Source organism: Phaenicophaeus curvirostris, chromosome 5, assembly GCF_032191515.1.
Source record: "Phaenicophaeus curvirostris isolate KB17595 chromosome 5, BPBGC_Pcur_1.0, whole genome shotgun sequence".
In the NCBI taxonomy this organism is placed as follows: domain Eukaryota; kingdom Metazoa; phylum Chordata; class Aves; order Cuculiformes; family Cuculidae; genus Phaenicophaeus; species Phaenicophaeus curvirostris.
This window is the reverse complement of record NC_091396.1, coordinates 19717021-19729261: the sequence shown is the minus strand read 5'-3', so window position 1 is coordinate 19729261 and position 12241 is coordinate 19717021. Positions and strand designations below refer to the sequence as shown.

The following is a 12241-nucleotide window of genomic DNA, read 5'->3' as shown; positions in this document are numbered from 1 at the left end:
ATTTTATGTTTTTCTAGTTTCAGCTGTCTCATTGATAAGCTGATGTTTGTTGGTTTCTTTTGTGTTGCACTTCTAAGAATTTTTCTGAAAGAGGTTTCTGTTGAAATTGTTCCCATGGTTATTTTGTGAGGCAAGAAAGGTGCCGCACATTTCACTACAGGATAGGGTCTAAGACCTGGCTGATGGAGCAAGTGTCCAGAATGCCTCTGGAACCACTTGTCTGACCCATAGGGCTGGCAGGCCAGCAGGGAGCGCTCACAGGCTCTGGTGAGGATGTCAGCCCTTCTCCCCTCCCAGTTCATGGACCTTTAATGCCCTATTACATCTGTCCTGTCATACTTAAAATACCTATCCTGTCTTAAACAGATGAATAAAGAAACCACGTTTCACAGTGGTGAAGGGAGTGCTGGATTCAATCCTCTTGCTCTGTCTTGCATGAAAAATGTTTAATGCGATCTCATCTGAGTATGACCAATTTATAGCATCTCTGCCCACAACAGTATCTACACAAGCTTACTTGAAGATTTGCCCAGACTAAGAGCAGTCAGAACTTAGAGATGTTGAACTAGAAGAGCACGTTGCAATGATTTCAGTGGGTTTTGGATCAGGATCCAAACACGATATGCTGTCTGAGCCAGGCAGAGAGTATAATTGCCTTCTGGGTACTTTCATTTTTTTACTTACAAATATCTTCAGCATCTTGATTCTTGGTATGAGGAAAGCTGCAGAGCTACGGTTTTGGTTTTGTAGTGTTTGACCCCTATTGGAATTGGTAGAGTTGTATTACAGTTTGTTTAGCTTTTCTATTTCCGAGCAAAATGGAAGCAAACAAAAATGATTATTTGTTTGCTTTATCCAGGCAGAATTTGTGTCATCTTCTAAGAAATAATAACTAGCTTTTACTGTAATGAATCTCTTTGCACAGTGTAAATATATCAAATAGTAATTAAAGGTACAGTTTACCCTATAGCGTACGTTTGGATGACACTTACAAAAGGCAATAAAGCATCTTAATTGAAGTTTTATAGGCTCATAATTATGCATTATTTGTGAGAAATACCACTTGCACTAGCAGAGCTAGACAGAAACTTAATATGTATTGTCTTCAGATACCTGAAAATATGTGCAAAAGAAAGATGTTTCTGGGGAGGTTTTCTTTCCCCATCAAATAAGAAAGTGTGAAATAAGAGAGTATGGATCCTAGGCTGTTGTTTTAAATTGTTTACCTACAGTGTTATCTGTTAAAAAAATATATTTGAAAGCATGTCTGCTGGTAGCACTTCTGAAGTTATATTCGACTGTTCACTGTCATGAATGCTAAGAATGGCAAAGGAGAAAGCCAAAGCTTGTGTCCTACCCAGTTTTGGGGTTTTTTATTGATACCAGAAGCTCCTCTTTTTTTTGCTTGAATAGTTACATAGTTGTCAGGGATAAACCATCCACTGTTGTTTACTTCTACTGTGTAGGATGATACAAGCCCTGTGATTCCTTACAATATCAAGAAAATAAATAATAGCTGATAATGTAAAACACACAAAAAAATGGCCAGTTGCGTTTTCTTTGTACATGTCCATTCCATTTTAGTACCAATATTTAATCATCACCTAGTTTTTTGTGTTTATTATTCCCTTTCAAATACTATTTTAATTTGCTGCAGGCTCTTTACTACTTCAGTTTTAAATTTAAGCTCTCTCCAGCACAGTTTGCTGTAAGAAAGGCTTTCAGTTGGTGTGACAGAACTTCTACGTCGTAAAAAAATAACATCTTTTTGGTCCTTTTGCTTATTCCAAGAAGTTTTTTTTTTCTTTCAAGATGAAAAGGGCATCTATTACACACTTAGGGGTTTTATTTTCTGTTCTTTTTTAGAAAAAGTATATTTATCTTTAAGCCATGATTTTGGAAGGAGCCTAAAGGAGTTAGGAGCAAATGGAGGTGTTCTGGCTATGAAGAGAAAGGCTGAGATCCAACAGCAGAGATCAATCACATCACTTCTCTGGCTTGCCCTTGGAGTCTTGGTGTGCTCAATCACATCTGGTGGCTGAGTTGCTAGTAGTAGAGCTCCTTAACCCATTTCAAACCACCTGAAATAACTTTGCTTGTTTTGGCTGAAGGCATCTCCCAGGCAGCTCTGCAAAGCACTTGCCTCTAAGATGGGTGCTCAGGGAGTAATTTCTTCCACTACAGTGGCTGTATACAGAGTCTAGCTTGATCTGCAGCCTTTTAAACATTGCATTTCTCATGCTTATGTACAATCCTACTCACAAAAGCATGTAAATGTGTGCTTACTATTAAAGTTCATTAATATGTCAATGCAGTGAAAGCTGTGGTTGAGTACTTCTCAAAAGTGCTGAGCACTTGGATCGCTGTGAGGTCAGTGAATGCTGCTGGGCCTTCATCACTTTGGAAATGGGGCTAAAATATAGTTATATGAACTTTGCTTCATGCTTATATGCTTGCAAAACCCTAGCACTGTTTTTAATGATACAAGACAAGAAGAGAATCCATTTTGAATCCTCAAGGAAAAAAAATCCATGAAGATATTAAAAGGCAGATCTTAGTTGGGGAACATTAAAGAATATTTTTCTAAGTCATTGTTTTGTTTTGTTTATTTCAGCTTTAAAATACCTGCTTTCATAAACCATCAGAACTGTATAGTTTAAAGATTTTTGTGTCTGATTGATTGCTTTATACTTGACAGAAAGATCCTGAGTCCCACGTTTGTCTTTGAAGTGGTATTTCTTTGAACGTCAGCTGATCTCTCAGGTTAGAGAAAGTAACCTGATTTTAAGAAAACTAGCACATAAATTGCATTTGTGCTGCTAAGACCTGCTGACACTGCAAAGATAGGCCTTGACAAAGATTTTCTTTAGGCCACAACTCATCTTGTAGAGGGTGTCAGATGGATTCTTTATTTCTGTTCTTTCATTCTTTATTACTGAGGGCACTGACAGAGGAACAGGACTTCTGCTTTTCCAGCGCTTCAATACACAGAATTTGCTAGGAAGCAGTGAATCTCTTTAATTAAAATTTTTACAGAGGACAAAAGGAATCACTAGCAACAAAGAGAATGACAAAAGCCCAGAAAGCACAAATGGCAAGGGAACTCTGTGGTGCACAGGGTTTTGGGGCCTAATCCCATGTCAGTTTTAAAGGGACTTTTTTTTAGTCTGGGTTGGCATCATCCCTTCTGCATAAATGTTTACTCTCATCATCTTTTGAACACATATCTAGTGAAATATGGGTGAAGGAAATGCCATTAGTGCGGGTAGTGCACGTACCACTGTGACTTGAATGCACAGGCAGAGGTGATGAAAACCATTATGCAGATAAGAGCACATAAAAAGCAGTGAGGTTTCTGCAAAAGTAAATTGTGCACAGGCTTAAATAAAGAACATTGCAAATCATATCTAAAATTTTCTCTGTGTCTATGATTATCTTTTTTCCATAGCAACTAATTATGCTATAAACTAAAGATCATGACTTCAGGTGGCATGTGAGCAGAAGGAGATGAGCTATTAAGTATCAAAGATACTTTTTTTTCACGCAAATTTCCTTATTTATAATGGGGAAAAAGAGAAAGAAAGCAAAAAAAAAAACCAAACCAGAAGTCTGCTGTATAAGTGAAATTGCTTCTGACTGGAATATTTTTTCGAATTTTTGTTGAAGGCATTAGTATATCTTTAGAAGAGTTGAAGGTACAACTGTGAATATCTGAAGACCTTTGTATTAGCTGAGGAAATCTCTAGAACATCTGACTTTCTCCTCTTGCCCATACAATCCATAGCTCAACCATTTTCCAGCAAATATAGCCTTTTACAAAATTGCTGATGGACAAGCAAGGACCCTGGAACTAAAAGGGAAGGTGTGGGATTTTCTTATGCATATGATAAGTGTGAAGTTTCAGTGAAATATGCTCTCTTCTCCTTCTTAAAAAAATATTTGTAGTTCTTTCTACAGCAAAAGGTTCTTGAGAGATCCTCAGCTTACAGCCCCATGGTAATACTCCTTGAGCTGGAAGACCTGCTGCCTAGAGTCACACTGATGGTTGTTCACCTGTTTCTTAGGGGGCTACTTCAACATAGAATCATAGAACATGTCTTGCTTTTAGTTCATGAACTGGTTTTATGGCTCCAAGTCTGATCTACTCACACCTCTCCTAAAGCCTTTGGTAACATATGATGGCACAGGCTTTTCACACCATGATATTTTAGGGAGGAAACCCTTTACTTGCTGCTGCTTTGCTCTGTGTGAGCTGTCAGAAGAAGGGTGACATACGGGGACACTGTCACCAGATTTCTGCATTGCTTAGCCTATGGATGGAGATGCAGAGAGGCAATTGTACAGTGCTGGTTCAATGCCTAGTCCCCCAGTTATGGTCATAGAATCACAGAATGGTTTGGGTTGGAAAGGACCTTTAAAGGCCACCTAGTCCAACCTCCCTGCAATGAACAGGGACATCTTCAATACAGCAGGTAGCTCAGAGCTCCATTCAACCTGAACTGAAATGTTTCCAGGAATGGGGCATCTACCACCTCTCTGATGGACCTCTTCCAGTGTATCATCACTGGAAAGAAAAAATTTCTTCCTTATATCTACTCTGAATCTACCCTCTTAGTTTAAAACCATTACCCCTTATCCTATTACTACAGGCCCTACTAAAAAGCCTATCTCCGTCTTTCTTATATGCCTTCTTCAAGTATTGAAAGGCTGCAGTGAGGTCTCCCCGAGCTTTCTCTTCTGCAGGCTAAACAACCCAAACTTTCTCAGCCTCTTCTCATAGGAGAGGTGTTCCATGCTTCTGATCATTTTTGTGGCCCACCTCTGGACCCACTCCAAGAGGTTCACGTCTTTCCTGTACTGAGGGCGCCAGAGCTGGTTGCAGTACTCAAGGTGGGGTCTCACCAGGATGGCGTAGAGGAGCAGAATCACCTTCTTCGACCTGCTGGCCACACTTCTTTTGATGCAGCCCAGGACACAGTTGGCTTTTTGGGCTGCAAGTGCACATTTCTGGCTCATGTCCTGCTTTTCGTCCACCAGGATCCCTGGTAGAAGTCCTTCTCTGCAAGGGTGCTCTCAACCCCTTCATCCCCTAGCCTGTACCAATAGCATGGGTTGCCCTGATTCAGGTGCGTGCTCTTGTATTTGGCCATGTTGACAATCATGACGTTCATATGGGTCCACTTCTTGACCTTGTCTAGGTCCCTCTAAATGACATCTTACCCACAAGCATATCAACCGCACCAGTCAGCTTGTTGTCATCTGCAAACTTGATACGGGTGCAGTCAATCCTACCATCCACGTCATTAATGAATGTAATGAACAGTACTGACCAGGGCTGAGCAGGGACTGGACACCTATAGCAGTGTAAGGCTTTAAAGTTAAAAATCATATTCTCACTCCTTTTTGCCTTACTTTTAGTCATTTATATTCATGCAAAATGAATATACAAAAGCAAACAAATCAAAACTCTGTCACAAGGTTTTTAGTTTTTTTTTTTTTCCTAGCCAAAACAGCCAGTCTGGCCCTGAACTTTGGTTCACCCTCCAGTCAGAACAGGTAATGTTCCATTATTCTTTGGAAGAGGTACTTCTTTTACAAAGCCTGCATCGGTGAATCAAATGTAGTCAAACGGGAGCTGCAAAGAGTGCAGTGGTGAGGAAGAGAAGGGGCTGCTTACTGGGTTTGTTTTTGAAGAAGGGGGCAGGCTGTACCAAGCAATCTTGATTAATCCTTTTATGTGGTGATCTCTGTATGTACCCAGAATTAAAAATTTAACCATTGGGAGTGTATTTATCAATTGATCTGCCGTAGCTGATGTAATGCTGTGGTGTGGAGCAAAGTTAATAATCCATATAAAGATTAAAAGTCCCACTTTTATAGTACAGTTTGATCTTAGACATGTTTGCTGAAACTGCCAGGAAAGCCTATCACTTCTGATGTGTATGCCTTTGCACACCCTGCTGTTGCAGAACAGGGGTAGTTGTCTCGTACATACTCTGTATTTATATAGCATATTTCAGTAATAACCTTCCAGTAGGATTTTAAAAAATATTTTATTTTGTGGATCACTTCTAACAGTTTTTATGAGATGCTTACAAACAGGCTACCGAAGTTAAAGCGAAGTGGGTTATTTCATCAGGAGGATGGAGCAACTATGCCAAGTTTTGAAGACAGTGACAAGAGGTATTGGTAGAGGGAAAGCCAGTGCCACCTTATTAAAGGACTAATGAGGCTAAATTAATGAGGAGGTGAATTAGTGGCTGTATTTTGTGTGACTTTAAGGGAATGGTGTTTTGTGACCATGCGAGTTAAATCGTGGAGCAGGAAGAGAAAGCAGTATTCGGAATGGATAAAAAAAAGGCCTCATCCATTAAGGGTATTGAAGTACCTGCTGATTTCAATTGATGGTTTCTTTGGGTTCAGAGGCACCTCACACAGTGAGGCATGAGGAGGGTAAGCTCTGGATGAGGAAGAGGGAAAGAAACAGCTGGGTCTGGAAAGTCACAGTGCACCAAAAGAGGAGCCAGAGCTGAGCAGGCCAGAGAGGCCTGGAAAGAAGCTCTCATTCAGAGTATGGGGGCAGCCAGGTACTTTGGGGATCCTCAGTTGAACATTAGCCATCGCTTGAGCTCAGAGTACATACCCAAAGCTCACTTGCCCTGGGCAGTAGGGGTGTCTCTGCTGCGGGGATCGGGGCCCAGCAGCACCAGCCCAGTCTCAGCCCACCTGGGGTTCACTGCTGCCAGCTCCCACGTTCCTGTCCCACCACTCAGCTCATCCTGATTGGCCTGGGTGCTCGGGGCCCCTTAAATAGAGGGGTGGGACTGTAACCAGCCCACCCACCGGCAATGGCCACCTGCACCACAAGGTGTGGAGCGGGGTCTGGGAGTCCCTGTCACAGCAAGCAGAACAGGTGAGGGGATGGAGAGCAGAGGTGGCCAAGGGGGGTGGGCGCATGGTGACTGCACGTGCAGAGTGAGGTGACAGGTGAGAACTGTGGGCTGAACAAGTAGGTGTATGCCTTCAAGGTGATAGCTGAAGCCCTGAATGAGGCTCCTCTGACAAAGGGTGTGAGGGCTACAGTTAACAGATCTGCTGCTGATGCCCAGACTTTCTGCAGTTTCTATCTGTTGCCTGGAGCTCATCTGACATTAGAGTGCTGCCTCTCCCCTTTCAGGGCCAGGGTTTTGGCTGGAGATGTTCCAGAGTTAGTAGTCCTCCACTCCAAGCGGCAGGGACAGAGTTGTTAAAACAGAAATGGTAGCATGCCCCCCACATCAATACAAATTGAACTTCTGCTGGCAAGGCTGCAGCGTGCTTGCTCTCTTGTGTGGAGGAATCAATATGAATTGGCCACAGGATGAAAATATACAAATGTAGTTGGGGAGAGAAAAAGTAGATGGAAAGCTGAAGTGAAAGGAGGTCACTAAGTTGAGGTGATTTTAGGCTTAGTTGTTAACAATAATTTTTGCTCTAATACAGTTGGCACTTGAGTCATACCTGTGGACATAACGGTCCAGCAATGCAATGCTTGCAAGGTTTATTCTTCTTGGTTTGTGTAAGTATTACTTTATTGTAATGGCTTAAATGTTAACATGGGTCCCAGCATGTCCCTACCCCTTTCATCCAGTTTCCACCAGGGATGGACAAAAGTAGAGTACATCAACCCTGCTCTTTTTATTGCTTTTCCCCAGTTCCCATGCAGGGTGTTACTTTGTCATATAAGCATGTAATCCAAGCTGTGGTTATCCTGCTGGTGCAATATTGCTATCTCAAGGATTTCCCATTTAGGCTAGTGACTCTGACTGGGTTTCCTAGCAATAAAAGAATGATTCTGGAGCTGTATCATGTCTGTATCCCAAATTATTCTGTTTCTGATTAGACATTGATATTGGTGTGAGAAAGAACTGCAACAACTTGAGAGCAAAATTGTGCCTTCAGTGAGGTGTGTTAAAGGATGGTGATGAAAGGAAGCTAGGGTAAAAGTACCATTTATAGTAGGGGTCATGTGTAACCTCCACCCTCCTCAAGTGTTTTTCTGCATCTGTCTCAAATATACCCACTGTGTCTCAGTGTTAATTGTTTTTTTATTTAAAACCAGCATTTAGAAACTCTCCCTTCCCTTCTACCACACATCTTGGCATTATAAACCATTCCACTCATATTAAGGACGGAATTTGCTTGGGAATGGATGATTTCTTGCCTTAAGGAAAAGTGAAATCAAGTGATTTCTACCCCTTTTCTTATCTAGATAGCAGTAAGTGAGTGAGCTGTTTTGAGCATTCAGATGTCTAGTTTACAGTAAATATGGCAAATTGGCCTCTGTTATGTGCTTGCCAACACTGTGAACAGTGCTGTTAAATAATCATTTTTTAGTTGACACTACATAATTATGTAGAAAAGCTGAACCAGTTTTTCTTTTTACCATATAACATGGAGCTTTGGGCAAAGGCATTTCTGTTTGCTGACAGGGACACAGAAAATACTTGAATCACCTTCGGGTTTCCATTGCCAAACTGGTCTGGTTGCTGCACAGACAAGGAGGAAGACTGGAGGCAGAACTGTTTGGTGCCATAGAAAGAAAATGGTGTATTGGAAACTCGGATCAAGAACAGATCTGCTTGCATAGCACCATGTTTATGTCGTAGGAAAGCAGGACTCTTCTCTAGGGACAAAGTTTATACCTGCAGCAAAGTGAAGGAGGAAGAGTAGAACAGTGAGCTCCATTGTGGCTGTGCAGTATCTCTATTCTTAAAGCTAGGGAAATTAAAAACTAGAAAAGTTGTGAGTCATTCAAAGTTGTTGAAACAGATGGTACAGGAGTTATTACTCTTGTGTTTGCGTTCGATTTCTTTTTCTCTAAAGCTTGCAGCAGGTATGCCAGGTGTATTTATAGTTTGCAGAGGAAATGAAGGGAAATAATTAGACTCTAGCTTTGCAGTTTGTGAATTAACAGAATTAGAGGGTGGTTTGCAAGGGTGAACTGCTCAGGCTATATGCAAACCCAGCTCATTTTACCCTTACTAATTTGTTCTGTAATTAATTGGTGCTAATGTCTCTTGATTTGTGCTGAGACTGGCAAGATGCTTCATGCAAGAGACCTGTTTTCATCTTGATTAATTCTCTGCTGGGGCAAACTTTTTAAAAAATACTAGCCAGACATCTTCTCACTTAGTTCCACTTTACAGTCAGAATCACAGGGCAGACGGAACGAGAGAAGACAGGCAGAGGCAGGCCGCCCTATTCTACAGATGAGATAGTGGCACCCACGGAGACACAACTGAGTTACTCTCGCAGGGAATTTGAGGCAAAGACGGTGAATGCGTTTTGCTTTCCTGGGTGTCAATACGGTCGTTACTCCGGGTTCAGTCAGGATTTTTCCATTCTGAAAAAGTTGCGTGGCAGATTTTCAACTCATTACCAGCCTGTGGGATTAGCTCGGTTACAGGGACGCGCGAGTTCCCTGGCAGGGGAGGGTGAGGCTGCTCGAGAAGCGAACGAGCTGCCCGTACGTTTGCCGAGCGGGAACCGGGGAAACACCGGCGCGAGGTGCGCGGCGGCTCCTCCCGCGGCCCGGGCGGCTCCGCGGGCGGCGCGGGGCGGGGCCTCGGCCGAGCGGCGCCCGCGCGCTGGATGAATGAGCGGCGGCGCTCGGGGGGCCGCGGAGAGCCGGGCAGCGAGCCCGGCGGCGCGGGGCGCAGCGATGTGGCGGAGACCGAGGGGCCGCGGGAGCCGCCTGCCTTTTGGATAACTCTGCGCTGCGGCGCTCTCTTGTCCGCCTGTGCCATGTGGAGCTGGGGGTTTGTGTGGCGTTCGTTCTCCGAGCGAGGTCACGCTTCCTTTTTTTAAAATTCGTTGCCTTGGGTACAGTATATCTCTATTTTTTTTTAATTTTTATTTTTTTTTCTTCTCTGATAACGGGGGGGCAGGGAGGGACGATTGTGTCACCGGAGGGAATGTTTACTTGTGCACGAGTCTCTCCCGTGTGGGAGCACGCTGGTCCCTAACTCCTGGCGGAGCAGACTTCACTTCACCAACTTCACTGCTTGCAGCACGTATAACTCCTTGACGGGATGGCAGACAAAAGAACAGCCGGTGGAAAGCAATAGGGGATTCCTGGCGAGGAGGAGGAAAGAAAATTGCAAACCTTTCGCCCGCACCGTTGACATCCGACGACTGTCAGGGCAGCAGTTGCAACAGGACGAGCCGAAGCCACCATGCGCAGGTCTAGCACCGATGAGTCGACCTATCACAGGAGCCCTTCCCTGGACAGCAAGGATTACAGTTTCCCAAATGGCACCTTCCGTCGCTACAGCAGCATGTACGGTGGCCAGTTTGGGGCTACCAGCAACTCTTTTTTTGGATTCCACACCAACCCAGGCCCTAAGGCCACTAAGGCTAAGTACACGACCCCCAAGGGAAACAAGTACGTTGTCTTTTACCTGGATCTCTCGTTTATTTTTCTCCTAGAACTGAAGAGGTGCAGCATGGCTCACAACTGCCTGCAGTGTATCAAGTACCTAATGTTTGTCTTCAACCTGCTCTTCTGGGTGAGTACCTGTTTGAAACTGTGAGAAGGTTACATTTGTGTCTGCTTACTATGATGGGAGGTGAACTTGTTGCTGCTAAATTTAAGCTTAGAAGTTTGAACTTGGAAGTTGAACAAAGTGATACCTGGTCTACTCTTTCTATGGCCTCATTAATTTATGTGGACACCTTACTGAGGGTTTCCTTTACCCTCTCATTTCCTGTCCTTGAGCTGTGTTTCAAAACCATGATACGAGGCAGAAGAGTGTGTTTATAGAGGCCAGTTGCATGAATGCTTTCATCACTGTGCTCCAGTGAGAGCTGTACGCTCCTTTTGTTGCCTCAAAAGTCGTGCGTTGTCTTAGAGAACTCACATGATTTTAAGGTTGAGCACATGCTTACATCTATTGCTGTATTGCTGATGGCACACTCGATACATCACAACATTAAAGTCTCCAGGTGATCATTATCCATCCCAGTCAGTCATGGGTCCTAGCACTGGGATTCCTTCCTGAAGATGTGGCTCTGGAAGTTGGATGGAGGCCAGAGCCCTCCTTGCTTCTGGGGCTGCTGCTCTTGTGGTAAGAGTTTATCAAATCACTACAAGGCATGCATGTGTCAGCAGGACACTGTGATGGGACGTGCATCTTCACATCATCTTTTGAATAAATGAAGTGGCTGTCAGCAGCAGGGGTGTTGGGAATTTCACTGCTATGAGATGGAACACGGGCTGTAGATGGTGAGCAAAGAAGCTCAGTGGGAGGTTCAGGTTACAGATGCTGTTTTTCCTGTAAAAAAAAGGGAGTAGCATGATTCCTAGGGGAGGAGGGGAAGTGATTTCTCATTCAAAGTCTTCTGTCCAGATTCATATGGGGGAGGGTCTGTTGCGAGGTCCTCAGGAGGTGCCTTTAAATGCCTCATTATTCCAGAGTGATTTATTAACACGCTGAGCATAGTAAGGGATATTGTGAAGTGACACTGCTTCTGTCCTGGCGCTTAAGGAGGAGAGCTGTGTTTGCAGTTGAATGTTACCATGTCTGTATTACTGATTGTGCTTTAGTGAATTGTCAGAGGTACATAGAAGGCTGTGAGTGAGATGGAAACGGCTGTTCTGTGCTGTGTGCTGCTGTACAGCTGTTTAAAAGCAGGCGTTCTGCAGTGCTGGTGCATCAGAAACCATGAAGTGCAGGCAACTTCTGCTGACGCGAGTCATACCAAGAGTCAGGATGTGATAAACTAGTGCAAGTCCACTGAATTGGCATGGTACTAACTAGAGCTGTGAAGCACAAGGAGGGTACTCTTTTTACACCCTATATAAGCTGCTAGAAAGAGTATCGATAAGACTGCAGTATGCCTTTCAACTCTTGACTCTAGTTGCTTCTAGATTCCTAAATATTGTCTAATATTTATTGCAGCTTGCTCAGACTTTTCTGAAAAAGATAAACACTATCTTTCTTGCTGTTTTGAGCCTTGTACCTCTACTGACTGTTTCTTGTTGAGGTTATAGCACTGATAAGTAGTTGAAGTTTGTGCTAGAGAAATGCAATAGGATGCTGGTGTTAATAGCTCTTTTCAGAACTATACATGGCACTGCCACAAAGGATACTCACTGCATTCTGATTTCTTTTACACTATTTGGCTTCCGCTGAAGGATACACATATGATAAGAAGTAGTACTGCTGCAGCTAATGTGTATGTATTTACAAAGGCAAGA

At 43.4% G+C, this 12241-nt stretch overlaps 1 protein-coding gene across 4 annotated transcripts in view; it reads left to right on the top strand.

Moving 5' to 3' along the window:
* TSPAN4 (tetraspanin 4) overlaps positions 1–12241 on the top strand; it is a 376357-nt gene that overhangs the window by 160950 nt on the left and 203166 nt on the right. For 2 of the 4 annotated variants that reach the window (XM_069857860.1, XM_069857861.1), the window contains one exon: positions 10471–10550. In XM_069857860.1, the coding sequence (XP_069713961.1) occupies positions 10488–10550 (63 nt within the window). In that variant the 5' untranslated portion in view covers positions 10471–10487. Of the gene's footprint in view, positions 1–9779; positions 9865–9997; positions 10551–12241 lie in introns of those variants that run through there. The other 2 variants (XM_069857862.1, XM_069857859.1) reach the window with 2 other exon arrangements.